General features: G+C 49.1%; 1 protein-coding gene across 1 annotated transcript; it reads left to right on the top strand.

Moving 5' to 3' along the window:
- Positions 1–504: 504 nt before the first annotated feature.
- On the top strand, positions 505–19,747 carry EPS8L2 (EPS8 signaling adaptor L2; the record flags this gene model as incomplete). The annotated part of the gene is made up of 15 exons (XM_029083849.1): positions 505–569; positions 5,092–5,253; positions 6,149–6,298; positions 6,443–6,522; positions 6,660–6,799; positions 8,908–8,987; positions 9,458–9,584; positions 9,944–10,032; positions 11,214–11,288; positions 12,361–12,509; positions 12,692–12,818; positions 13,181–13,296; positions 16,985–17,096; positions 18,233–18,340; positions 19,606–19,747. Coding segments are annotated over 15 exons (1,722 nt in total), but the record flags the coding sequence as incomplete, so codon positions are not given.
- Between the last annotated feature and the right edge of the window lie 354 nt (positions 19,748–20,101).

Consider the following 20,101-nt stretch of genomic DNA (forward strand, 5'->3'; position numbering starts at 1 on the left):
TTATATAATATTTATATGTTTAATATCTATGTATTTTTTTATATATATATATGCTATTTAAGCAAGATATTTATAAGCAATCCCTTATAATGTCATAGCCTTCTGCCAGCCTTCTGAACCCCCTCCTCACTTCCCCAGACCTCTTCAAGAGCTTCCCTAACCATTCCTCCTCGGCTGGGGCTTTCTTTTACACAAGGTTTAATTTCCTCCACAAATGGTGCCAACCACCAGGAATCAAATTAGCAGCAGCAGCAGCGTTCAGGGACACAAGTTGTACACTACACCCCTGATTGGCCAGTCCTTGTTACAAAAGTTAATATCATTAATATGTCTTATTGTTCCCAACACTCCGACTGACGCTGGAAGCTCAGAGACTATGAGAAAGTCTGCAGCACCCCATCACCTGAGCTGTGGCTCTCAGAGCCCCATGAGCTGTGGCTCTCAGAGCCCGACATCCTGATAACAGCCACCACAGTGAAACCCTGCTTTCTTCTTTTTTTACAGAACAAAGGAAAAAATACTCCAACTCCAATGTCATCATGCACGAGACCTCACAGTACCACGTACAGGTGAGCACGGGGTGACACGCTGAGGGCTGAAAGGCCAAGGGCAGTGACAGGCACTGGCAATGCCATGTGTCCTGGTTGTCCTGGACCTTCAGCAAAAAAAGAACCTTCTTACAATAAGCAAGTGTCTGGGGCCGTTTTGAAGTCAGCAACTCTGTCCCTTTGCTGTGGGGTGTGACATGTGCTTGGGAGGTCACTGTCTCAGGGACTCGCTGTGGAGACACTTTGTGTCACTACAGCCTGCAGATGGGAAATGATGGACAAGAAGGGAGGACAAAAATGATCATTAAAGAATGTAAAGTGGGTTTAATTACACATGGACCTCTTTTCTACTTATTTAAATTGAAAATGGTGTACAAACCCATCATTTATCAAAAATTTATTTTCTTTCTGAATAATCAAGATTCAACAAATTAAAAGTGTTGAGTAATTGGGGAGAATGGAGGGAAAAAAGACTTTAAAAAGACAAGGGACAGAGCCCTGGGACAGGCTGCCCAGAGAGGGTGTGGAGTCTCCATCTCTGGAGATGTTCAAACCCACCTGGACACTTTCCTGTGCAACCTGGTGTAAAAAGTAGGGAACCTGCTTTGGCAGGGGGGTTGGACTGGATGATCTCCTGAGGTCCCTTCCAATTCTGTGCAAGGAAACAGGAAATGCAGAAGCTGTTGTCCTCCCTCCCTCCTCTGCATTTGAAGGAGAGCAGTGGGAGCTGTTGTCCCCCTCATCACCCTGTGCCTCAAACCCTTCCTGATCAGCACAGACAGGTTAAAAGCAGAGTTCCCATGGTGGTTACAGGAACTCATCTGCTCAAACAACACAGACCACATCCACTATCATCTTTCAGCTCTCCCTCAGCTACTGTGTCCTCTCAGGTAATTCAAAACCCTTCAACCATGACAGGCATTCAGCCAAATTCATCTCCCAGTGCCACAGACATCCACTTAGAAAAAAAGAGGAGCCAGCCTGGCCGTCCCGGGTCCGGCGATTCGTGGACCACCATGTTCCACAGGAACAGAGGTGCCCGTCAGGCCAGCTGGACCATTCAGCACTGAGAACTGGGAGAGGTGAGACAGGAAAACACTTCATGAGGTTTATATTTAGGGGACAGGGCCCTCCCCTCTCTGCTGTAAGACCCCAGCCCAAGCAGAGAGCTGAAGTACCCAGCTAGAAATAAAGGAGCCTGGTGAGTTGCTTAAAGTTAAATTTAGAGTTTTAAAAATGCCTGTTTGGAAAGAGGCCCTGGTTTCCATCAGAGAAACTAACTCGATGGCCAGCCAGCCCATCAGTGACTCCTACCAAATAAAGTCACTCATGGCAGCAGAGAAGGGACTTTAAACAGTGACACATCTCTGAATTCTCCCATTAATTATGCCCTATGCCACCCACTGGTGAGTCCCTACCTTGAACTTTGACCAAGGCAAACAGGATTTCAGCGGCAGGCAGTGAGGTAGGAAGAGGTTTCCTCACAAGAGGCATTTTATACCCTTTGAAGTAATCTATAAGCTGATCAAAGTTTAATAGTGGACGGAGTCATTGCCCATTCTTACAAAAGGGACTGTATTTGAATATCCATCTGGATGAAAAGGGTTTTAATGAGATAAATCAAAGGCAGTAGTAAGCTTCCCTACTTCTCACTCCACCAATATCTAAGGAAAGTAGGAAAAAAAAATATTCTAATGAGCCTGATCTAGACAAGTAGATTTCCCCCCCCCAGGAAAATTAACTTACTTAACAGTAAACAACAAAGGAATTTATGAAGATTGTAAAGCTGGCAGTTAAAATAATAGAACAGATAAGGAAGCCCGTCATCAGGTATAAACCAATTCTCTTCACTGCTCAGAAAGCAGAGGGCTTGTCACCTCTGCACAGATAATACTGACTCTGCGAATGCCTTTCCATGCACTCTTTTACAGTTACAGTATCATACACCTGAGCACGTTTTCATATCTGATTGCAGGGTTAATCTCAGCTTTCAGCTCAGATACCTGCCAGGGGTTTATTTAGCCAGCGCCTCGCCCCATACCTTTGCTTTCTGAACACAGGTTTGGGTCTCACGCTCCGCAGCGTTGACCCTCTCCTCTGCCCTTTCCCGTCTCTGCAACTCCCTGGCCCTCCTCCGTTCCCCTCTGAGGCGTTTCCTACCCTGGACACCACCCATGACAAAAAAACCCCATTATTTTTAATCATCTCACAAGCTGAGGCTGCTCCTGGGAACAGAGAGATTTTCCCCCAGCCCTTTCCCTTTCTCTGCTTGTGTTTAGTAGCTCTTGCTTGCTAGTTTTCTGGGACAAAGACTGTCTTTTTGTGCCATGCTGGACCCTGACCCCTGATATGGCACCAGCAAAGAGTCAGCACCAGAAACAAATTGCTTAAACCCTAAAAGGGTTATGTCTGATCCCTGGGAGAAGGCACAAAGACAAGAGATCAGAGGGAGAAAAGCCAGGCAAAACTCATCCCTGAACAGGAGACAACAAAGAACCTCTCCTAATTTCACATCCCCATTGCTTTAAACACACCCCATTTTCCCAGCTCCTGCATTGAAACCAGGCTGCAGGATCTGTGCACCCCAGACCAGCAGGAGTTTCCACTGCCACCATCCACACAAGCACTGGATGCCCAGCAGGACTGTTCCTGGGTGTGCCGTGCCGTTGCCCCCAGCCCCACAGCACAGGGGTGGGATGCATCTGCTCCACCCTCAGCACCCGGCTCCCCCTGCCAGAGGGGTTCATCTGCTCCACAGCTCATCCAGCAGCAACCTCTTACTTATCACAGTGCTATTGAGTAGGAGAAGCGAGGTGAGAGGGTCACACTGGTGGATGGGCCAGAAATATTCCAGGGAAGAGAGAAGGAGCCGGGCCCTGGCTCAATGAGCCTCCCAGCAGCAGCCCCTTGGACTGGCCGTGGCTCACATGTGTCAGTCAGGTCTGTAACTTGTCCATCCAAAAACCTCCTGCCTTCCTCTCCTGGAGGAAGCTGGTTATGACAGGGAAAAGCTTTCCCAGTTGGGCACATTCTCCCTCCCTTCTCCTCACCAGGACACAGCAGAGCAGACAAGGTGAAACAGGACCATTTCCTTTTCCTTCCTGAATTTTTTCCCTTCCCCTGTTGTCACCAGAACACGTGGCCTCGCTGTGCAGTCGCTGGCACAGGAATCAGCCTGGCTGCTCTGCGCAGACAACGCTCCCAGCTCCTCCTGCCTTGCAGTCCCCTCTGCTGGCAGACGCACGTTCTCCTCATCCACAGAGAGCAGCTGCTGCTCAGAGCAGAGAGATATAAATTACCTGGGTTTCTGGAGCAGCCTTCACCCACTGCTGGAGGACACGTGCACTTGGAGGCAACACAATTCCTCCTGCAGCTGCCTCCCTGTCCTGCCTGGCGTTGCCCTCGCCCCAGGAGCAGTCTGAGCCTGCAGATGCAGCTCTACTACACAAACTTTTTGTAAAGACGAGTGCCAAGCGCAAGGCGCGGATCTCCGTGTGCTTCATGACAGGTCAGAGCAGGGACGGGACAGCAGGCGAGCGCAGCCACCTCTGGGATGTTACCACCTCACCTGAGCTGCTCCTGGCCCGCCTGCACACACCAGGCATGGAAACTGGGCTGGTAGTGGGAAGAGTGTAGACACAGTGCTGAGGGACATGGGTTAGTTGGGTACTGGTCAGTGTTGGGTTCATGGTTGGACTCGATGAGCTGAAAGGGCTTTTCCAGTCGAGGTGATGCTGTGAAGAGCACTAGGCTGGGTTTACGGGACAGGTGGAGGGAGGGAGAGAGGAAAACCAGGGTAATCCAGCAAAGCCACAGCACAGGACAGAGACAAGTAGCAAAAAATCCCTTCTTACAGCCAGCGAGGCCAATTCTCACTGTCTCAAGGGGGTACTTTTGTGGGGGATTGAAGAGCTGGCACAGAACCAGCTGCCGGGTTCAGAGCTGCCTTGCAGACCGGGTGGCTTTGCAGCACAGAAGCTCCCTGGTGCAGCTGTAGTGCCTGTTGAATTACCCGGGGCAGAGGACCTGGCCAAAGCCCCCGCATCACATGGACCCCACCTCAGCACAGAGCACTGACATTTGCCCATGGCTTTGCCTGGGACTAACTCCCTGCAGGGAGATCTCCTGCGTGAGACAGGCAAAATGCAAGTGCTTTCATCTCGGCAAGTGAAGTTTAACTGGAGTGTTTAAACTTCCAGGCCAGCTTCAGAAAAGCCAGGGGACTGACTCGTGTGTACAAACATGAGCTGCTGGATGGGATCCAGAGCTGCTCGAGTTGACATGTGATGAGATAAATATGCAAGTGGGGAAACTCGTTATGAGAACCCTCGCTGCATCACAAACCCCTCATCTTCCACCACTATGGACAGGCTGGTACTAAACCAGAACACACAGTGTCTGCAGCGACTCTTTCAGGCCTGAGCTGTAAAGAACAAACACCAGTTCAAGCCTCTAAAGATGGTTTCACCACTGATTTATCATACACACACCAGCAAAGCTTTTTTAACTGCCTTTTTCCTCCTTTCCCCCTCCTCAACTTCAGCACTTGGCCACCTTCATCATGGACAAGAGCGAGTCCATCGTGACGGTGGATGATGCTATCCGAAAACTCATCCTGCTCAACTCAAAAGAGAAGATCTGGACACAGGAGATGCTGCTGCAAGTGAACGACAAGTCCATCCGCTTGCTGGACTGCGAGTCGCAGGTACCCAGAGCTCCGCGAGAGCCGCCCACAGGTCCATGTGTGGGGTGCAGTCTGTGCCCGTCCCCTTCTGCCTGGGAGGACCATTTCTAAGGCACCCAAAGAAGGGGGAATCACCACCAAAATCCACTGCTGGGTGTGTAGGGGCTGGCTGACTCTAATTCAAAGGGCAGGTGGGTGTGGGATGATTTATTCACTGCCCCAGAGCACAGATACTCCAGGTGAAAGATACCTCGAGCTGTGCTCCGGGCTTACAGGAAAACTGCTTTTTGTGGGAGTGCTGCGGACTTACAGGTCCACAGAGACCTGTGTAAAACATCAGCAGAGAAGGAAGGACAGATTCCTCACACTAAAATAACCCACAGCAGAGAAAAGTGGCCCATTTTGACAGGTGATACCTGCACATGCACAAAAGGCACCTAATCTGAGGGGAAAGAGCAGCCAGACAGTGGGAGAAGGATGATGCTGCCCTGATTTTAACAATGAGAAACTAAAGAATCTTAGCCCAAGGTCATCCATGGAGACAGAAAGCACCTTTCCTCCCAGTGCTCTGCTGGGGCGCATGGCGAGTGTACTGGTGCAGGTATGGCACAGCAATGAGACAATGGTGAGCTCAGGTTATTGAAGTCTCACACTGGGCCCTGTATTTAGGGCTGGGAGGAGAACAAGAGCTCAGCTCTGTTTCCATCCATCTCTCTCCAGTTCCACAGTCCCAAGCCACCGCCCCTCTGCAAACCCTGACAGGTCTTTGAAGAGCCCAGCAAACCACTGCAGAGAAGCACAAGCTGTGCCAGGTCCCTCTCCTCAAACAGAGATCCCAGGAGTGCACACACAGGACCATTCCCCACCAGCTCAACAGTCCCCCACTGCCTGACCCCCCTTCCTCTTTCTTTTCCAGGAGGAGCTGGAGGATTTCCCCCTGCCGACAGTCCAGCACTGCCAAACCGTGCTCAATCAGATGCGCTACTCCTCCATCCTCCTCCTGGTGTGCCAGGATTCAGAGCAGCACAAACCCGACATCCACTTCTTCAACTGCGATGAGGTGGAGGTGAGCAGAGCGTGAAACAGGGTGTGAAACACAGGACAAAATGTGCTCCCAGCTCTCCGTGAGCCCCTGCTTCCTTTGCCCGCTCACAGCCCTCAAGCCTTTCCAAAGCCAAGCCCCTTAAAACATCTCTGTTTTATCTTTGAGGCGGAGATGGTTCACGAGGACATAGAAAGTGCCCTGGCAGACCACAAGCATGGGAAGAAGATACGGCCACAGACACTCAAGTAAGTGCTCCAGGATACAGCTGGGGGTGAGAAAAGCAAAGAGAAAAGCCCCATTTACAGTGGTGCACTGGCACACCCGCCTCAGAAACACCATCAGCAGCTGCTGACGGGGCTGTTCTGCGCTGTTTCTCTTGCAGAGCAAACCAAGAGAAGATCAGACAGAGACAATCCATCCTCCCACCGCCCCAAGGGCCGGCTCCCATCCCCATCCAGCACGACACGCGAGGCTCTGGGATGAACAAGAACCGGGTGGCACCCCCTTCCCAGCACAATCCAGGTACTGGGAGTGCTCAGAAACCCTGTCCTGGGGCCTGGGGACTGGTTAGCCCAGCCAGCCAACCCTCCTCAAGTGGCCAGTGGGCATTTCAGGCCCTGGACTGCTGGGCCACAGGGAAGCCCAGTGTCGTTTCACTGTGTGATACCATAACAGAGATGGATGCAGACCAAAGGCAGAATCTCTGGCTGTGCTTTATAAAGGCCTAAAAACTGGGCTGCAGCAAACATTTCTACTCACTGGGCCAGTCACAGGCATCTTCTCAATGGCAGCTCAATAAATCACAGCTCCTAGAAATTCCTTATAATGACACCTGTATTTCGGAGATCCTGAAATTCCCAAAAGAGGTGGAAGTCCCTCATAAAACAAAACAATCACATGAAGCTTGGACCAGGCACTGGTGATCTTAAGACACACAGACAAGACAGACCTGGTGAGAAAGGCAAATTCCTGGCCCAGCTGACTTCACAGGAGCTAAGGTTTCACCCTCAGAAATCAAGAGCTTTGCACAGATTCTCCTAGAGTTCAGCTCACCTCTCTTGTGTGCTAATCTAAAATCTTATTCCAAAGCCATCCTGACTTCAGCCCATTTCAGCTGGCTTGAAAAAGCTTCTATTTCTCTTTGGAGAAAGAAGTCACAGAAATAAGCCTCTGGTAACTGAAAAAAGCTCTTTGACAAAAGCTCCAATTGACTAAAACGATGAGCAAACTGTAAGCCTTTTTTATCACTGCCTATTGTATCACCTTCTCTTAGGATTAATTTCTGAGTTCCAGGAAAAAATGTAATCAGGAGACTGAGAGACTCCAACCACCAGCTGAGGAGAGAAAAGACTCATTTCCCTGGGATGGGATCTGAAGCCAAGCAGCTGATCCAGCAGCCTGGTTGAGGTCCAGCTCTGTGTAATGACCATAAGATCAGATCTTTCAGAGCTGGACCGTGTACAACCATCTCTACCTGACACACAGCAGTTTTTGCCATGAAATGGCCACCCATAACTGCCCTCCCCAGGATGCTCGGTGTAAAGCTCTCAGTCCTTGGCTCACACCAGCAGAGCTGGGCACTCACCCAGGCAGGACCGCTGGATCTGAGAACATGGGTCCTGGCACGAAAGCAGGTGACAGGAGAAAGCTTTGAGTGATGCCTGTTTGTTGAGATTGCTCCTCCTTTGAAACACACCTTAGTGATTTTCTACAAAGCCTGTCAAAACTAATCACCTCATCTTAACGCTCCAAGATGATGGACATTTTTCATGGCCCTTGGCCAAAACTGCCTCCCCAGTTCTCCCACTTGATAAATCCTGCTGTGCTGGCCCTTTCAAAGCCCGTTTCACCCAGCTGACACGCTGCTCTTTTCACAAGAGGCCACCCAGCAATTGCTCATGCTGAAATGTCACCCCCTCACCGAGCACCTTCTGGAACCGGGGAGGTGCCTGCGGATTTTATTGCAGGAGGATTTTATTTATACCCATTAAGAACACTTGAGAGACTGCACATGGGTTTGTACAAAAACACTGATTTGTGCACAGAGCCACCCACACCCCAGTCACGCAGAACTCCTGGCATGCTGCTTTTAGCAAGTGACAGTTGCGTTCACTTCCCGGTTTTATTTCTCCTCCCTCAACTCCTGTTTAGTTAAACTGGCACCTCTGGGACGAGGAAGGCTCCTGTGGAGAGCTGGGGGTGAGGAGAGAGGGTGGGAGTTCCTCTAATTGCACTGTACGTACACGTGGAGAGCTCTGTGGTGGCTCCTCAGCTCCTCTGCAGGCGTCAGTCAGCTCAGATGCACCAAGGGTGAAGGAGTCAGTGACTCACAGCAGCTGCAGACCAGGGCTGGCAGGTCTCTGCCCGTAGCTGGCAGCTCTTCATGATTCATCCACTGCTTGTATTTGGAAACAGGCCGTGTATCGACACAGGGCTGGCAGGCAGGTGCTGTGATCTCCAAAGATTTAATCGAGAACTTTGATCATCTCCTGCTCTTTGGGATCTCCTGAGGTGCTCTCAGAACCCAGGAGAAACAGCCAAGCTGGGAGTGACCATCCCATAGGTCCCTGCATTGAATGGAGCCAATTTTCAACCTCTAATATATTTTTCTGTCCCTCCCTTGTTTGCAGATTACGATCGACGAGGCTCTGGCTCTCACGACCACGAGGAGTCCCGAGCCATCCTGGCACAGAAGATTGAAAAAGAAACGGTTGGTAACCAGAGCAGTGCACAGTCAATAGGGACAAGGAGACGAGAGAGAGGGAGCGAGGGGCTCCTCCACAAGCAGACATTTTATGCACAACGTAGCCATTGTTCAACTGATATCTGCTGTGCATGAAGATGAGGTGAACAAAAGCAAAGCTCCCTCCCTGGGTCAGTTACAGTCGCCCTCACCCTGTGGTAGCTCTGCTGATTTCAGGTCTGCTCCTCCCCAGGCCACAGGCCGCTCCTGGGGCTGTTTTCCAGACGTCCATTAGCAGGGGTCACTTGTCACATTGACAGCTGCAGCACACAGCCAGGCCCAGCTTTGTGTTTGGGAAGTGATGAATTCAGCTGCATTTCATGCCTGGGTTCCCCATCCCTGTGCATCCCTCCAGGAGACGAGGCAGGCACAGAGCCGCACGCTGCGTGCAGTCTGGTTTCTCCTTCACATGGTCTGTTGCCTTTCTGTCCTCACAGCAAATCCTGAACTGCACCCTGGATGACATCGAAGTGTTTGTCGCCAGGCTTCAGAAGGCTGCAGAAGCATTCAAACAGCTCAACCAAAGGAAGAAAGGGAAGAAGAACAAGAAGAAAGGGCCAGCAGGTACAGAGCAGCGGCTAGAACACACAGGGGACATGGGGGCAGGGATGAAGGTCAGGAGGAGACCTCAGCTCACACTCCAGCAAGGCCAGGTTGATGCAGCAGCACAGCTATGGACCCAACAGCAGCTACACCAGTTTGGAAGGTGCTGCTGGTCTGTGGGGACCTCCTGTAGGGCAGGCAGAGTCTAGGGAAGCCTCCAAAACACAGAAAGACTTCTGGCTTTTCTTGAACCCTGGATTTTTAGTAGTTCTAGTCTCAGCACCCATTATTGCTGGGTCTCCTGCATGCCAGCAAGATTAAACTTCTCTGAAGGGGGATGCTCTAATCCAAGTGTCTGTCTCTCCACCTTCTCCTGATAGAGGGCATGCTGACTCTTCGAGCAAGACCCCCAAGCGAGGCTGAGTTCATCGACTGCTTCCAGAAAACCAAACTGGCTTTTAACCTCCTGGTGAGACACAGAGGGTATTTCTGTCCCATGCAGCGAATGGGTTTGTTCCCCGTATATCACAGCAGTGAGCAATTAAAGGGAAATTGAACTGAAAACACTATCAGGGGACAAAGGGGTGAATTTCAGATTCATCAATGTGCCAGGCTTGTCCAGATTTCTTAGGCCAAGTTCTTAAACCAAAACTAGAAGCATAAAGACCAGGACTAGAAAGTCTCTGCTTAACAATAACTGATGACCCCCATTGCCCCAAGGTTCCTGGCTTCTCTCTTTCTCCCCTGGAGAAGCTGCCATCTTAAGAAGGGGATGAAAAGCAGGAGCATAAAGATGTTCCCAGTGCTGCCATCTCCATTTAGCGAAGTGAGACCGGGAGGGTAACGAGTCAGAGGAAATTCTGTCCCAAATTCTGACCAAACTTGCCCAGTGAACGCAGCCCAACACGATCCTTCCTGAGAAGTTATTAGTAAGGAAACCACAGAGGTTGTAAACAACCTTCATGTGGACACCAAGCTCCAGCCTTTTCTTCCAGAAGCAAATGTGCATATATCTTTGCCTGCTCAGGCCCAGAGCTGAGCCTCGGAGGTGGCAGCTCTGCCCAGCACTCACGGCTCTCACACAAACCCATTAACTGATTCATCCCAAGCGTTTGCTCCTCCATCCCACCAGAGTCTCCTCCAAATACCAAACATTTCGGTGGCCAGGACAGCACTGGGTGCTGCAGGCAAGACCTGGGTGGGGGTTTTTCCTCATCAGCAATTTGCCAAGGGACCCCACAAAACACTTGTTCTGTTGTTTCCATTCATGGGAACTAAGGGGATTTTCAACTTTACAAGAGTCAGAAGCAATAGGCCCGGCCCTTCCTCACCAAGACTTTCAAAATGAGACAAGGTTTTCTGCTTCTGCTCCAAATAGCTTCAAAGGGACGGATTTTACAGAGTCAGTACTCCACCCCTCCTGAAATTCAGCTGGAAATGGACACAAAAAAATTATCTAAACCTGAATGATTCCTGCTCCCCAGTCACTCTCTCTTCCCCGATTTCAGAGCCACTGTTGACAGTGTCCTCACTCTTTCGGCTGTGTCATTAACTACAGCAAATATCAGTCAGCCACAATCCCTCCAGCTGACAGGAAAGAGAAGGCAAAAACCAGGTTAGGATCAAACTGGGCTTGTTTTCTCTTTTCAGGCCAAACTGAGAAAGCACATCCAGAACCCCAGCGCTTCCGAGCTGGTGCATTTCCTGTTTGGACCACTGGAACTGGTAAACCCGAGTCACAGGGTTCACTGTGAACTCACTTTTTCTTTCTAATGTTGCTTTCACACTTAGAGGCAGCTAAATTAGGCAGAAGAGTTAGAAGACAGCTCACAACCAGCTAAAGCTTTCTCAGTAAAGTCTAGAAGCAGCAGTGCTGGTGTTTCTGGCCTCTGAGCTGATTTCCAGCTTGAGCTAAATACACAAACCCTGGCAAATATGAATTTCCCACCTCATTAACAACGACTTCCCGTGAACAAAAGCACAAGCCAGCTATGGTTCCCGTTGGGAATCTGCCTGATCTCACCACCTTCAAGCAAACAGGGCTCAATGTTTGCATTGAAAATAGAAAGCAGAAATCCCAACTTGAAAAAGAAGCCAGAAGGGACAGAGAAATACCGAGTGATTTGCCATTTTTTAAAGCACCAGCTTACGATACATCCTGTCTCCAACAACAGATAATCCTGAGATCAGACCTTGCTTTGACTCCAATAGAGACGTTCTTGTGTTCCTCTCAACTGCCCAGTCTTCTTCAAAGATTTCAGTTGATGTTTCTTGAGACAACTGAGTTGATCTAAGGATTAGCTGCTGTCAGCAGGAGTCAGGCCATCCCTTGGCATGAAGGCTTGCCCTCTGCCTTTCACTTTATACCTTGGAGAACTTAGTCAGGAACTATTTGCCTTATTTGTCTATTTCCTTTTTCTTAATAAAATCTGCCAATCAAGTGCTCTGAGTGCAGTGCAAGGCCAGTCAGGGGATGCTGAGGGATATGGCATCCTTCTAAGGTAGCAGCAAGCCATTCATTTAGTTCATTTGTGTTGTGAAAACTCACCCTGACATATGAAGGCACAGAGGAGAACTTTGGAAGTGCAAGTGTCCTGTGAATTACCCTGGTTTTAGAGGTACTCACCACGGAGGGGACATTGGTTTCCTTTGGAGTGGGCAGGCACAGAGATCCCAAAGGATCAGAGCCACTGATTTTTGTCTTTGATTTCTCTTCCTTTGTGTGTGTGCTGTTTGGTATTTTGAACATTCCCTGCAAAATCTCACATATTTTTGTGCTTGTGTGTTTGTAATCCAGATAGTCAGTAGCTGTGGTGGCCCTGAGCTCGCCAGGTCTGTCACCAGCCCGCTTCTCTCGAAAGACGCCACAGATTTCCTCAGAGGACACCTGACACCAAAAGAGATAAACCTCTGGGACTCCCTGGGAGAGACATGGACCAGATCCAGGTGAGGACAGAGCTGCCATCTCACCAGGTTCCCCAAGCTCTGGAGAAAGGCAGACAGGATGCTGGGTTGTATAGCCATGTCAGAAGGTCAAGGATACCCTCACGTCCCCCCTCCTCCCTGACATGCTTTCAGAGACACGTTCCTTCTGACTCTCACTGCATATTCCCCCCTTCATCTCCTAGAGCTGAGTGGCCCCGAGAAGCAAACATCCCCACCTACATCCCCAAATTCCGCAACGGCTGGGAACCACCCATGGAAATCTTCCGCGGAGCTCCCTGGGAAATAGACATCGGACACCTGCAGGAAGAGGTTAGTCTGGTGCCCCTGGTCATCCCCCCTTCCTGCCCCTTTTCCAGAGGGAAGGATGGATCTGTGGAGTTTGGGGTGGTATGTGACAAGTAGTTGGTTCAAAACTCGGTTGGATTTGGTCACTCCAGTTAAACACAGAAAGAAAGTAAGTCCAGAAAAGGGCATCAGTGTTCAACCTCACCTCCTGCTCAACAGGAGACAGGACACCAAACCTTAACCAGGTTCCACAGACACAGGTTTGCCTGAAGAACACTTTTTTGGTGTGTGCTTCATTGTGACCAAAAGCTTCCAGGCCATGATTTATCTACTAGTCTCCTCTTTCTCCTTTCCTGGTGACACTGACTCCATTGTTACCTTGCCAGCTCTCATCAGCCAACGGATATCCTTACCGTAACTCCTCGCTCAAGCGCGGCCAGGCCGCTGATCAGACACAAGCTGTGGACGCCTTTAAACAGAACGTGACTCAGCATGTCAACAGGTAACGTACCAGCACCACCCTCAGCTCCCACCTCGTACCCTCACCAACACCCACTGCAACACATGGTGACACCAGGATGTCGTGGCATCCTGGTAGGGAACTCTCTCCCATTATTAATTCAGACTTGTTAACAAGATCAAGAGAACTCGAGGATCAGATGAGAGGTTTTTCATGTAAACACTGTCTGCTTTTTAATCACCAGGGGCAGGTCTCTGGGGAAATGGGTTACGTGTGTTTTCCATCACAAGAGGCAAAAGCACAGACCGAGTTCGTTAGTCAATCAGTGTGTCATGTTTCATTAATTCAGCCCACCAAAGGCGCATTAAGGCTCATGTGACAAAGCCACCGCGCTGCACGTTTGTTCTCCATCAGTTGAGAGCAGTTTGTGTCTCTCCACTCATCCTAAAGGCACAAGAGCTTGTGTGGAAAGCACCTGCTCGTAGGAGGAATCTGTAGGAAGGCCCGAAGGTGTGCAAGATCTCTGCTGCTGAAAACCCCAGTGCTGGGACAGAGCAGCCTGGCCTCAGCATTTTAACACCTTAGCGGAGACAGTGCCATTTTATTGCACTGGAAGCAGCAGCTCCTCCTTCTGCTTTTCGACACAATCAAAGGAAAAAACAAAACAAAACACATTTACTACAGGCTGAATAAAACTAGAACATGTTTCTGGTCTTGCCCATCTCTCCATCAGGAAACTGACAGGGGGTTGAGTTCATAGAACTCTTCTTAATGAGATAAACCCAGAAAATGGGAGGAAAAAACCTCCTCCCCTTTCCTCAGGGGTCTTAGAAAGTTCAGTTCCCAACCCAGAACCAGCCAGGTCACCCCTCTGCTTCACCCCTTTTCCCAAGGGTAAGCTGGCTTTTCCACAATTTAACCAAACACTCTCTGGTTTTCCATCACCAGCTGCTCCCTGCTATAAAATCTGTATGCAGGTACTTCTGGTTCAGAGCTGAGAGGCTTTTCATCTGCTGCTTGTTTCCATACACTCACACCTTTGACATTTCTCAGGGATCAATAAGTTCCAACAACTTGCAAATGAATTCTCTGCCTTACTGCGCTGTGCTGTCATTTGACATGAAGGTCTCAACTCTAAATTGTTAAAGACTGGAAGTTCAGACCCAGCAAAGGTCTGAACCACGCGCTTGTCTGTAGCCAGCTCTAGACTGGGGAAAAGCCTTCAAGCCAGACTGGTTTTTCATGGGTTTATGTCCTAATCTAAAAGATTTATAAGTTCTACTACTACAAAAAAAGTTCAAATTCACAGCAAAATTCAATTACATCAGCAAAAGAACTTATTCTTCCCATTCACCCCATCGAAGGCCCTGGTGGGACCATATGACGGTACAGATGCAGCGTTGAATAGTGGAAAAAAAGATATGATAACAAATTATCTTCTCTGATTCCATTTTTCTCAGTGAGGTTATGAAAAATAAGGAGAACTTAGTTTACATGAGAACATTTCAGTCCATCTTTAGTGATTGGTAGATAATTTTCCTCTGTCAGTCTCAGCACAGACAACCTCTAGAGAGTCCTATCAAGTCCTGCAATACAAACAAACAGCGGCACCTTTTCAGCAAGGTGACATTTCCCTGGCAGCACCCAGCCTAACTGCAGTGTGAGCACAGGTGAGGGTCCTTTCTCTCCTGGGACAGGTGTTGTACCTTTTTACCCACCTTTCAGACTGTCAACAGCAGGTTTTCCTTATGGGTAATATTGAAGAAAAAACCCCCATCAAAGTTAACAGTGCTGAAGCAGATGCTCAAACTGAGAATGTGCTCAGACACCTTCCTCAGCCCAGAGCAGAGCTCAGCCAGACGCTGCCGAGATCACAGACCCGGGGCAGACGTGTTTCCTGTTATACTCATGCTTTTTCCAGAGTAGTTTGAACTAATTTTCTAACCAAGAGACTCTATATTAACAAAAATACCCACGCATCAGTGTTGTTATTTACACCAAGGCTTTTGCTTGCAGAGAAGCCTCACGAAAGCCCCAAGCAATAAACAATCATCAGTGAAGGTGGCCTGTGTAAAACCCGGGTGCGTGCAAAGCACACATTAGCCTCACGCTCCTCCAGCCCTCACTGCTTTCCTCTTGACTCACTTACCTTCAGGAATGCTACTAAAGAAGTAATTTCTGCCCAACTGGGGCTTTCCTTCCCTCCCTGCCTGCAGGGCTCTGCTGGGTAAGGCCACCACTCCCTTTCTCGACTGGAGGATTCAATCTGTGTGCAAATCTGCTCCAAGCTCTCCCCCACTGCAGAGTCACAACTTCCATTTGCACAGGGTTGGGACTACACCAGGAACTGTCCCAAATCAAGCAAACTAAAGACAACACTACAGCCACAGGCATGAAATCAAACTGCTGACCCAGTGCTTTCAACCTTTTTCAGACCACCAAAAGCTATCTAATGAAGGCAGTAAAATGATCTCAAATTAAGAATAATGGGCTTGTTTTTCAAAGTCAGGTTTCCCAGAGGCCTCAAAAGCAGTCCACCAGCAGCTGAGGTTCCACAGATCACAGATTGAAAAGCACTGACCAAACACAAGAACTCAGCCCTGGAAAAACATCAGGCTAAAAACCATAGTTGCTGGCAGCACTGGCTTCACAGAGTTACACAGAACTTGACATAAACTGGAGGAGAACCTGACCCCTGTTAGCATTCCCGCCGTGAATACGGCACCCAGGAGTCTTCTACATCAGGTAGATGTGCCAGTTGCAAGTGATAAGCAGAAAGATCCATAAAAGGTACATTAAAATAGTTCCCACCTGCCTTTACACAGCAAAGCAAGACAGTTTTTCCATACTGCAAACATTGTAGGAATTAAAAAAATAACACTACGCTCAACTGGAGAAGAAAAAGATAAAAATCTGCAAAATTTTCCTAAGCCAGGCAAAAAAAAAACACTGTGAAAAAATAAACCATTTCAGCTCGGGTCAAAGGAAATCTTTCATTCCACTTTTTCACCATTTTCAACAATCCACCATATTTAGTCTCTCTTTCCAAATGAAAAGCCAGTTCAACACTGAAAGCCACATGTTCTCATATCAGAAATCCCCAAGCAAAATACTTAAAACACATTCCTCTTCCCCCCAAATATGTATTAGAAGTGAAACATTCAAACTCACTTTTGCTGAGAGTCCGCAGAAGCCTGTTCCAGCAGCTCAGCATTCATTGCCTGATGAAAAAACCCCACAGATTTCCAGTCAGTTCTACCTGCTCTCATTCCCCCAGCACTGGTGCCTGCCTCTCCCCTGCTCTGGCACACGGGGCAGCTGTTTCCACTGATCAGGATATGAGGGTTTCACACTTATTTTTCACAGGAGGTGCAATCAGAGCATTTTGCTGGTGCTTTGTCAGTCTCCCCAGTCCTTGCTGAAGGGAGAAGTCTTTTCTCCCACCCTGAAAGCAGCAGCCTCACAGTCCCCCAATAAGGCCACTGACCAAACAGCCCTACAGTTTTTTCCTTTTTTATTTGTTTTATTTTCCCCAAACACAGGGTGTGTCACTAAAATGAGGGGTGAAAATCTTCCTCAAAATAAGCGTAGCAGAGAGGCACTGCCCCCTCCTAACACAGACACAACTGTCTCTCTACCTGCACCGGCACGCAGCCTCCCCCATTCCTCTTTTTCCCAAGTTATTAGATGAGCCTCCATTAAAACTCAGTATTTTTTTCATCTCCTGCAGGAATTTCGAGGCTCAGGGAATGGCTCCCCCAAAGAGATATGCCAAAATCCGCTACGACTTCACCGCGCGAAATGCCAACGAACTCTCAGTGCTGAAGGATGAGATCCTGGAGGTAAGGGAATGTGCTCAGGGAAAGCTGTGCTCTCCTCCTTTCCAGGAGCAGGACAGAAATTCCAAGCTACTGCCAAGTGCCAGCTCTTTTTTGGTGTTTTCTGAGCAGTAATGTGGAGCTTTGCTCAAACCTGAAGCTTTATGTCTGAGCTGGAGCAGGCTGCCTGCCTGCATGGGGTCATTTGTCAGCTGAGACACATCAGCCACATCTTAATTAGCAACGAGGAGGAAGGAAAATGAGTCCCTGTAGTACCCTGCTCACCCACCTGCTGGGCCTATGGTCATTATCACCACTCCCCCTCAAAGGAATTATTTTCTATGAAAACATCCTTTTTTGTAACCTTTCTCTTAGTGCAATGCTGTTGGCAGCTGGAGAATGTAGGACAGGACTTTGTACACACTGACTGTAAAGACTTCTGTTCAAAAATGTGGCTAGAACGGGAAATGTGTGTGGGTCTTGCCAGCAAAGCTCATCCATTCTGGGAGGATTCCTTTAAAAATAACTAAATAAAAAATCATAATTCTGGGTAAAAACAAACCTGCTGAAAGGAGCAGGGGGGCAGGTGCAAGAGGAGATGTCTCAGCAATGGGCAATCTCCTTGTCACATCACAGTTATGATGTAATGGGATCAAATTATGTGATAACACTCTGGTATCTTTGGCAGGAGTCACTCTTGAGTTTTATCACTTTAATGCAAAAAGGCAGTAGAAACTCAGGAAAAAAGAAAAAAGAGAAGATGGAGAAACAGGCAAATTAAGAAATTAAGTAGGAACTATGAGTTCTCCTGCACCCAGGTCTGTTTGTGCCCCAGGATCCTCTCCCAGGATAAGTTCTGATGCTTTTCAGGAAAGGCTTCAGTCCTGAATTGCAAACAGGGACAACAGATGTGTTTGCCAGCTCCAGCAGATCTGGCTTTCAGCTCCAGCAGATCTGGTTTCCAGCTCTCACAGATCTGGTTTTCAGCTCCAACAGATCTGGTTTCCAGCTCCAGCAGATCTGGTTTCCAGCTCCCAGCCTCAGTGACATTATTCTGACAACTTCCCATGACTGTGTGGTTTATTTCACTACCTGCCAGTTCTGTATGCCAGAAATCTGATGTTCTTGCTAGCAAATTTATTTTTTTCCCCCTTTCTTAGGTGTTGGAAGATAATAAGCAGTGGTGGAAGTTGCTCAACCGGAGCGGGCAGGCTGGTTATGTCCCTTATAACATCCTGGATGTGGTGAAACTGGAAGAGCTCGAACAGGTCTGTAGGCAGGTGACATTTAACTGGTAATTGGCTGCAGAGCATAATCAACCTCCAAGAAAAATCCTGTCATTAGAACTCCCTGGATTTCTTAGGATGCTGTGCACAAGTCAGGATGAACCCTCCCAAGTAGACAACCCAGGATCCTGGAGATTCCTGAGTCTCCTGTGATAAAACTCTCACATTTTGCCACCGTTTACCTCCTCCCTCCCCAAATGAGGCCTGTCCTTCCCATTCCCATGGCAGCCTCGTGCTTTCCTCCCCTCGGAGACACCAAGCACGTCGCCTGCTGCCAACAGCGCCTGGCAGGGAGGGTGATGGGCCAGGCCAAGGCTGAGCCCTGTGCTCCAGGCAGCAGCCTGCTCAGAAGTGAGACCCTGGCTCGAAGGGACACCCACGCCAAGCCTAGCACCATGACCTGTCATCTCAAGAGAAAAGATCTCACATTGAGGTGTCACCAAATACCTGTGGGCTCCAGTGGCTCGAAAGAGCTAACACAGCCCACAAAAGCAGAAGTTGACATGAAAATGCTGAGGTTTTTGTTGGGGGTTAAACAAAAGCCAGTTTCCTCATCCAGTTCAGTTCAGCAGCAGGAACAAGTGACAGGAGTGGAGGCAGATGGAGATACCACCTAGGCAAGTATAAAGTGAATGTTGCTCTCAAGCACCTCGCATTGGAGAGCTCTAAGTGCCCGAAGGAAGCACGGAATTGCTTCCCCTCTTTGGTAATTCACAGCTTGGGCAAAACATAAAGTGCCCCAGCAGCATCTGGGCAAAAACCCTGTTAGTTTAATCAAGAAAATGTCAAATAACTCTTTCCAGACTGCTCCGGGCCCTTGGCAGTGATCCCACTTAACAGCCAGTTACTAGAGCAGTGATGCTTTAGCTTCAAATGGGATTTTTGGTTTTCTTTTCATATAAAAATCCTTTTGCTTCCCTTGCTCTCCATCTCTGAGGAAGGTCTATGAGCAGTAACTCCTCTCCGTGTGGCGAGTGTGACGTGTTTTCACCGGGTGTAAATGCCACCACACAGCCTGTGGCCTTTGGTTTGGGTCCTGTTCATTCCCATGAGACCCCAGGAATAAACTCCTTCCATGCAGCTCCACCTGAGATCTCATCAGCCTCAGCGGAGCAGCCCCAGATCAGCACACGGCAGTTTGTCCCTCAATTTTGCTATCATGGATGGGAGGCAAAAAGTTTAAGAAAATGAAAAATGGCCAAAAAGATACTTACACTTTTTTTTTCCTTTCCTTTTTTCTCACCCAGTCTAACCAGAGGTACAAAGGAGACCTGAGCCCCAGGGGATATGGACCATCCAGCCCAACTCACAAGCTACCTGCCAGCTACGCTGGGGATAAATGGGGAAGTGAAATGTTATCGCGCAACTCTCCCCAGGACGCCAAAGAACGTACGTGACCCACACCGCGCCCCACACCGTGACCCACACCACGCCCCACACCGCACCCCACACTGTGACCCACACCGTGCTCCCCGCACCTCCCACACCACACACAGCGCCCCGGGCAGCCAGAGCGCCTGGCTCTGTCCTGGCTTTGTCTCTCAGGACTCAACTGAGAGTTCCCATGAGCTCGTGCCTCTGCCTGCACCCTGCCCCAGGGTTCTCTTTCTTCCTTTACCTTCACCACAATGGTCTGCCCACTATTTTTGGTTGCTGTGTGGATGTGACCAGACCCACCCGAGTGTGTGTTCCCTCTCCCAAGGCTCCACACAAGGAGCAACCTGGTCTAGTGGAAGGTATCCC

This window comes from Antrostomus carolinensis, unplaced genomic scaffold, assembly GCF_000700745.2.
Source record: "Antrostomus carolinensis isolate BGI_N321 unplaced genomic scaffold, ASM70074v2 scaffold47032, whole genome shotgun sequence".
In the NCBI taxonomy this organism is placed as follows: domain Eukaryota; kingdom Metazoa; phylum Chordata; class Aves; order Caprimulgiformes; family Caprimulgidae; genus Antrostomus; species Antrostomus carolinensis.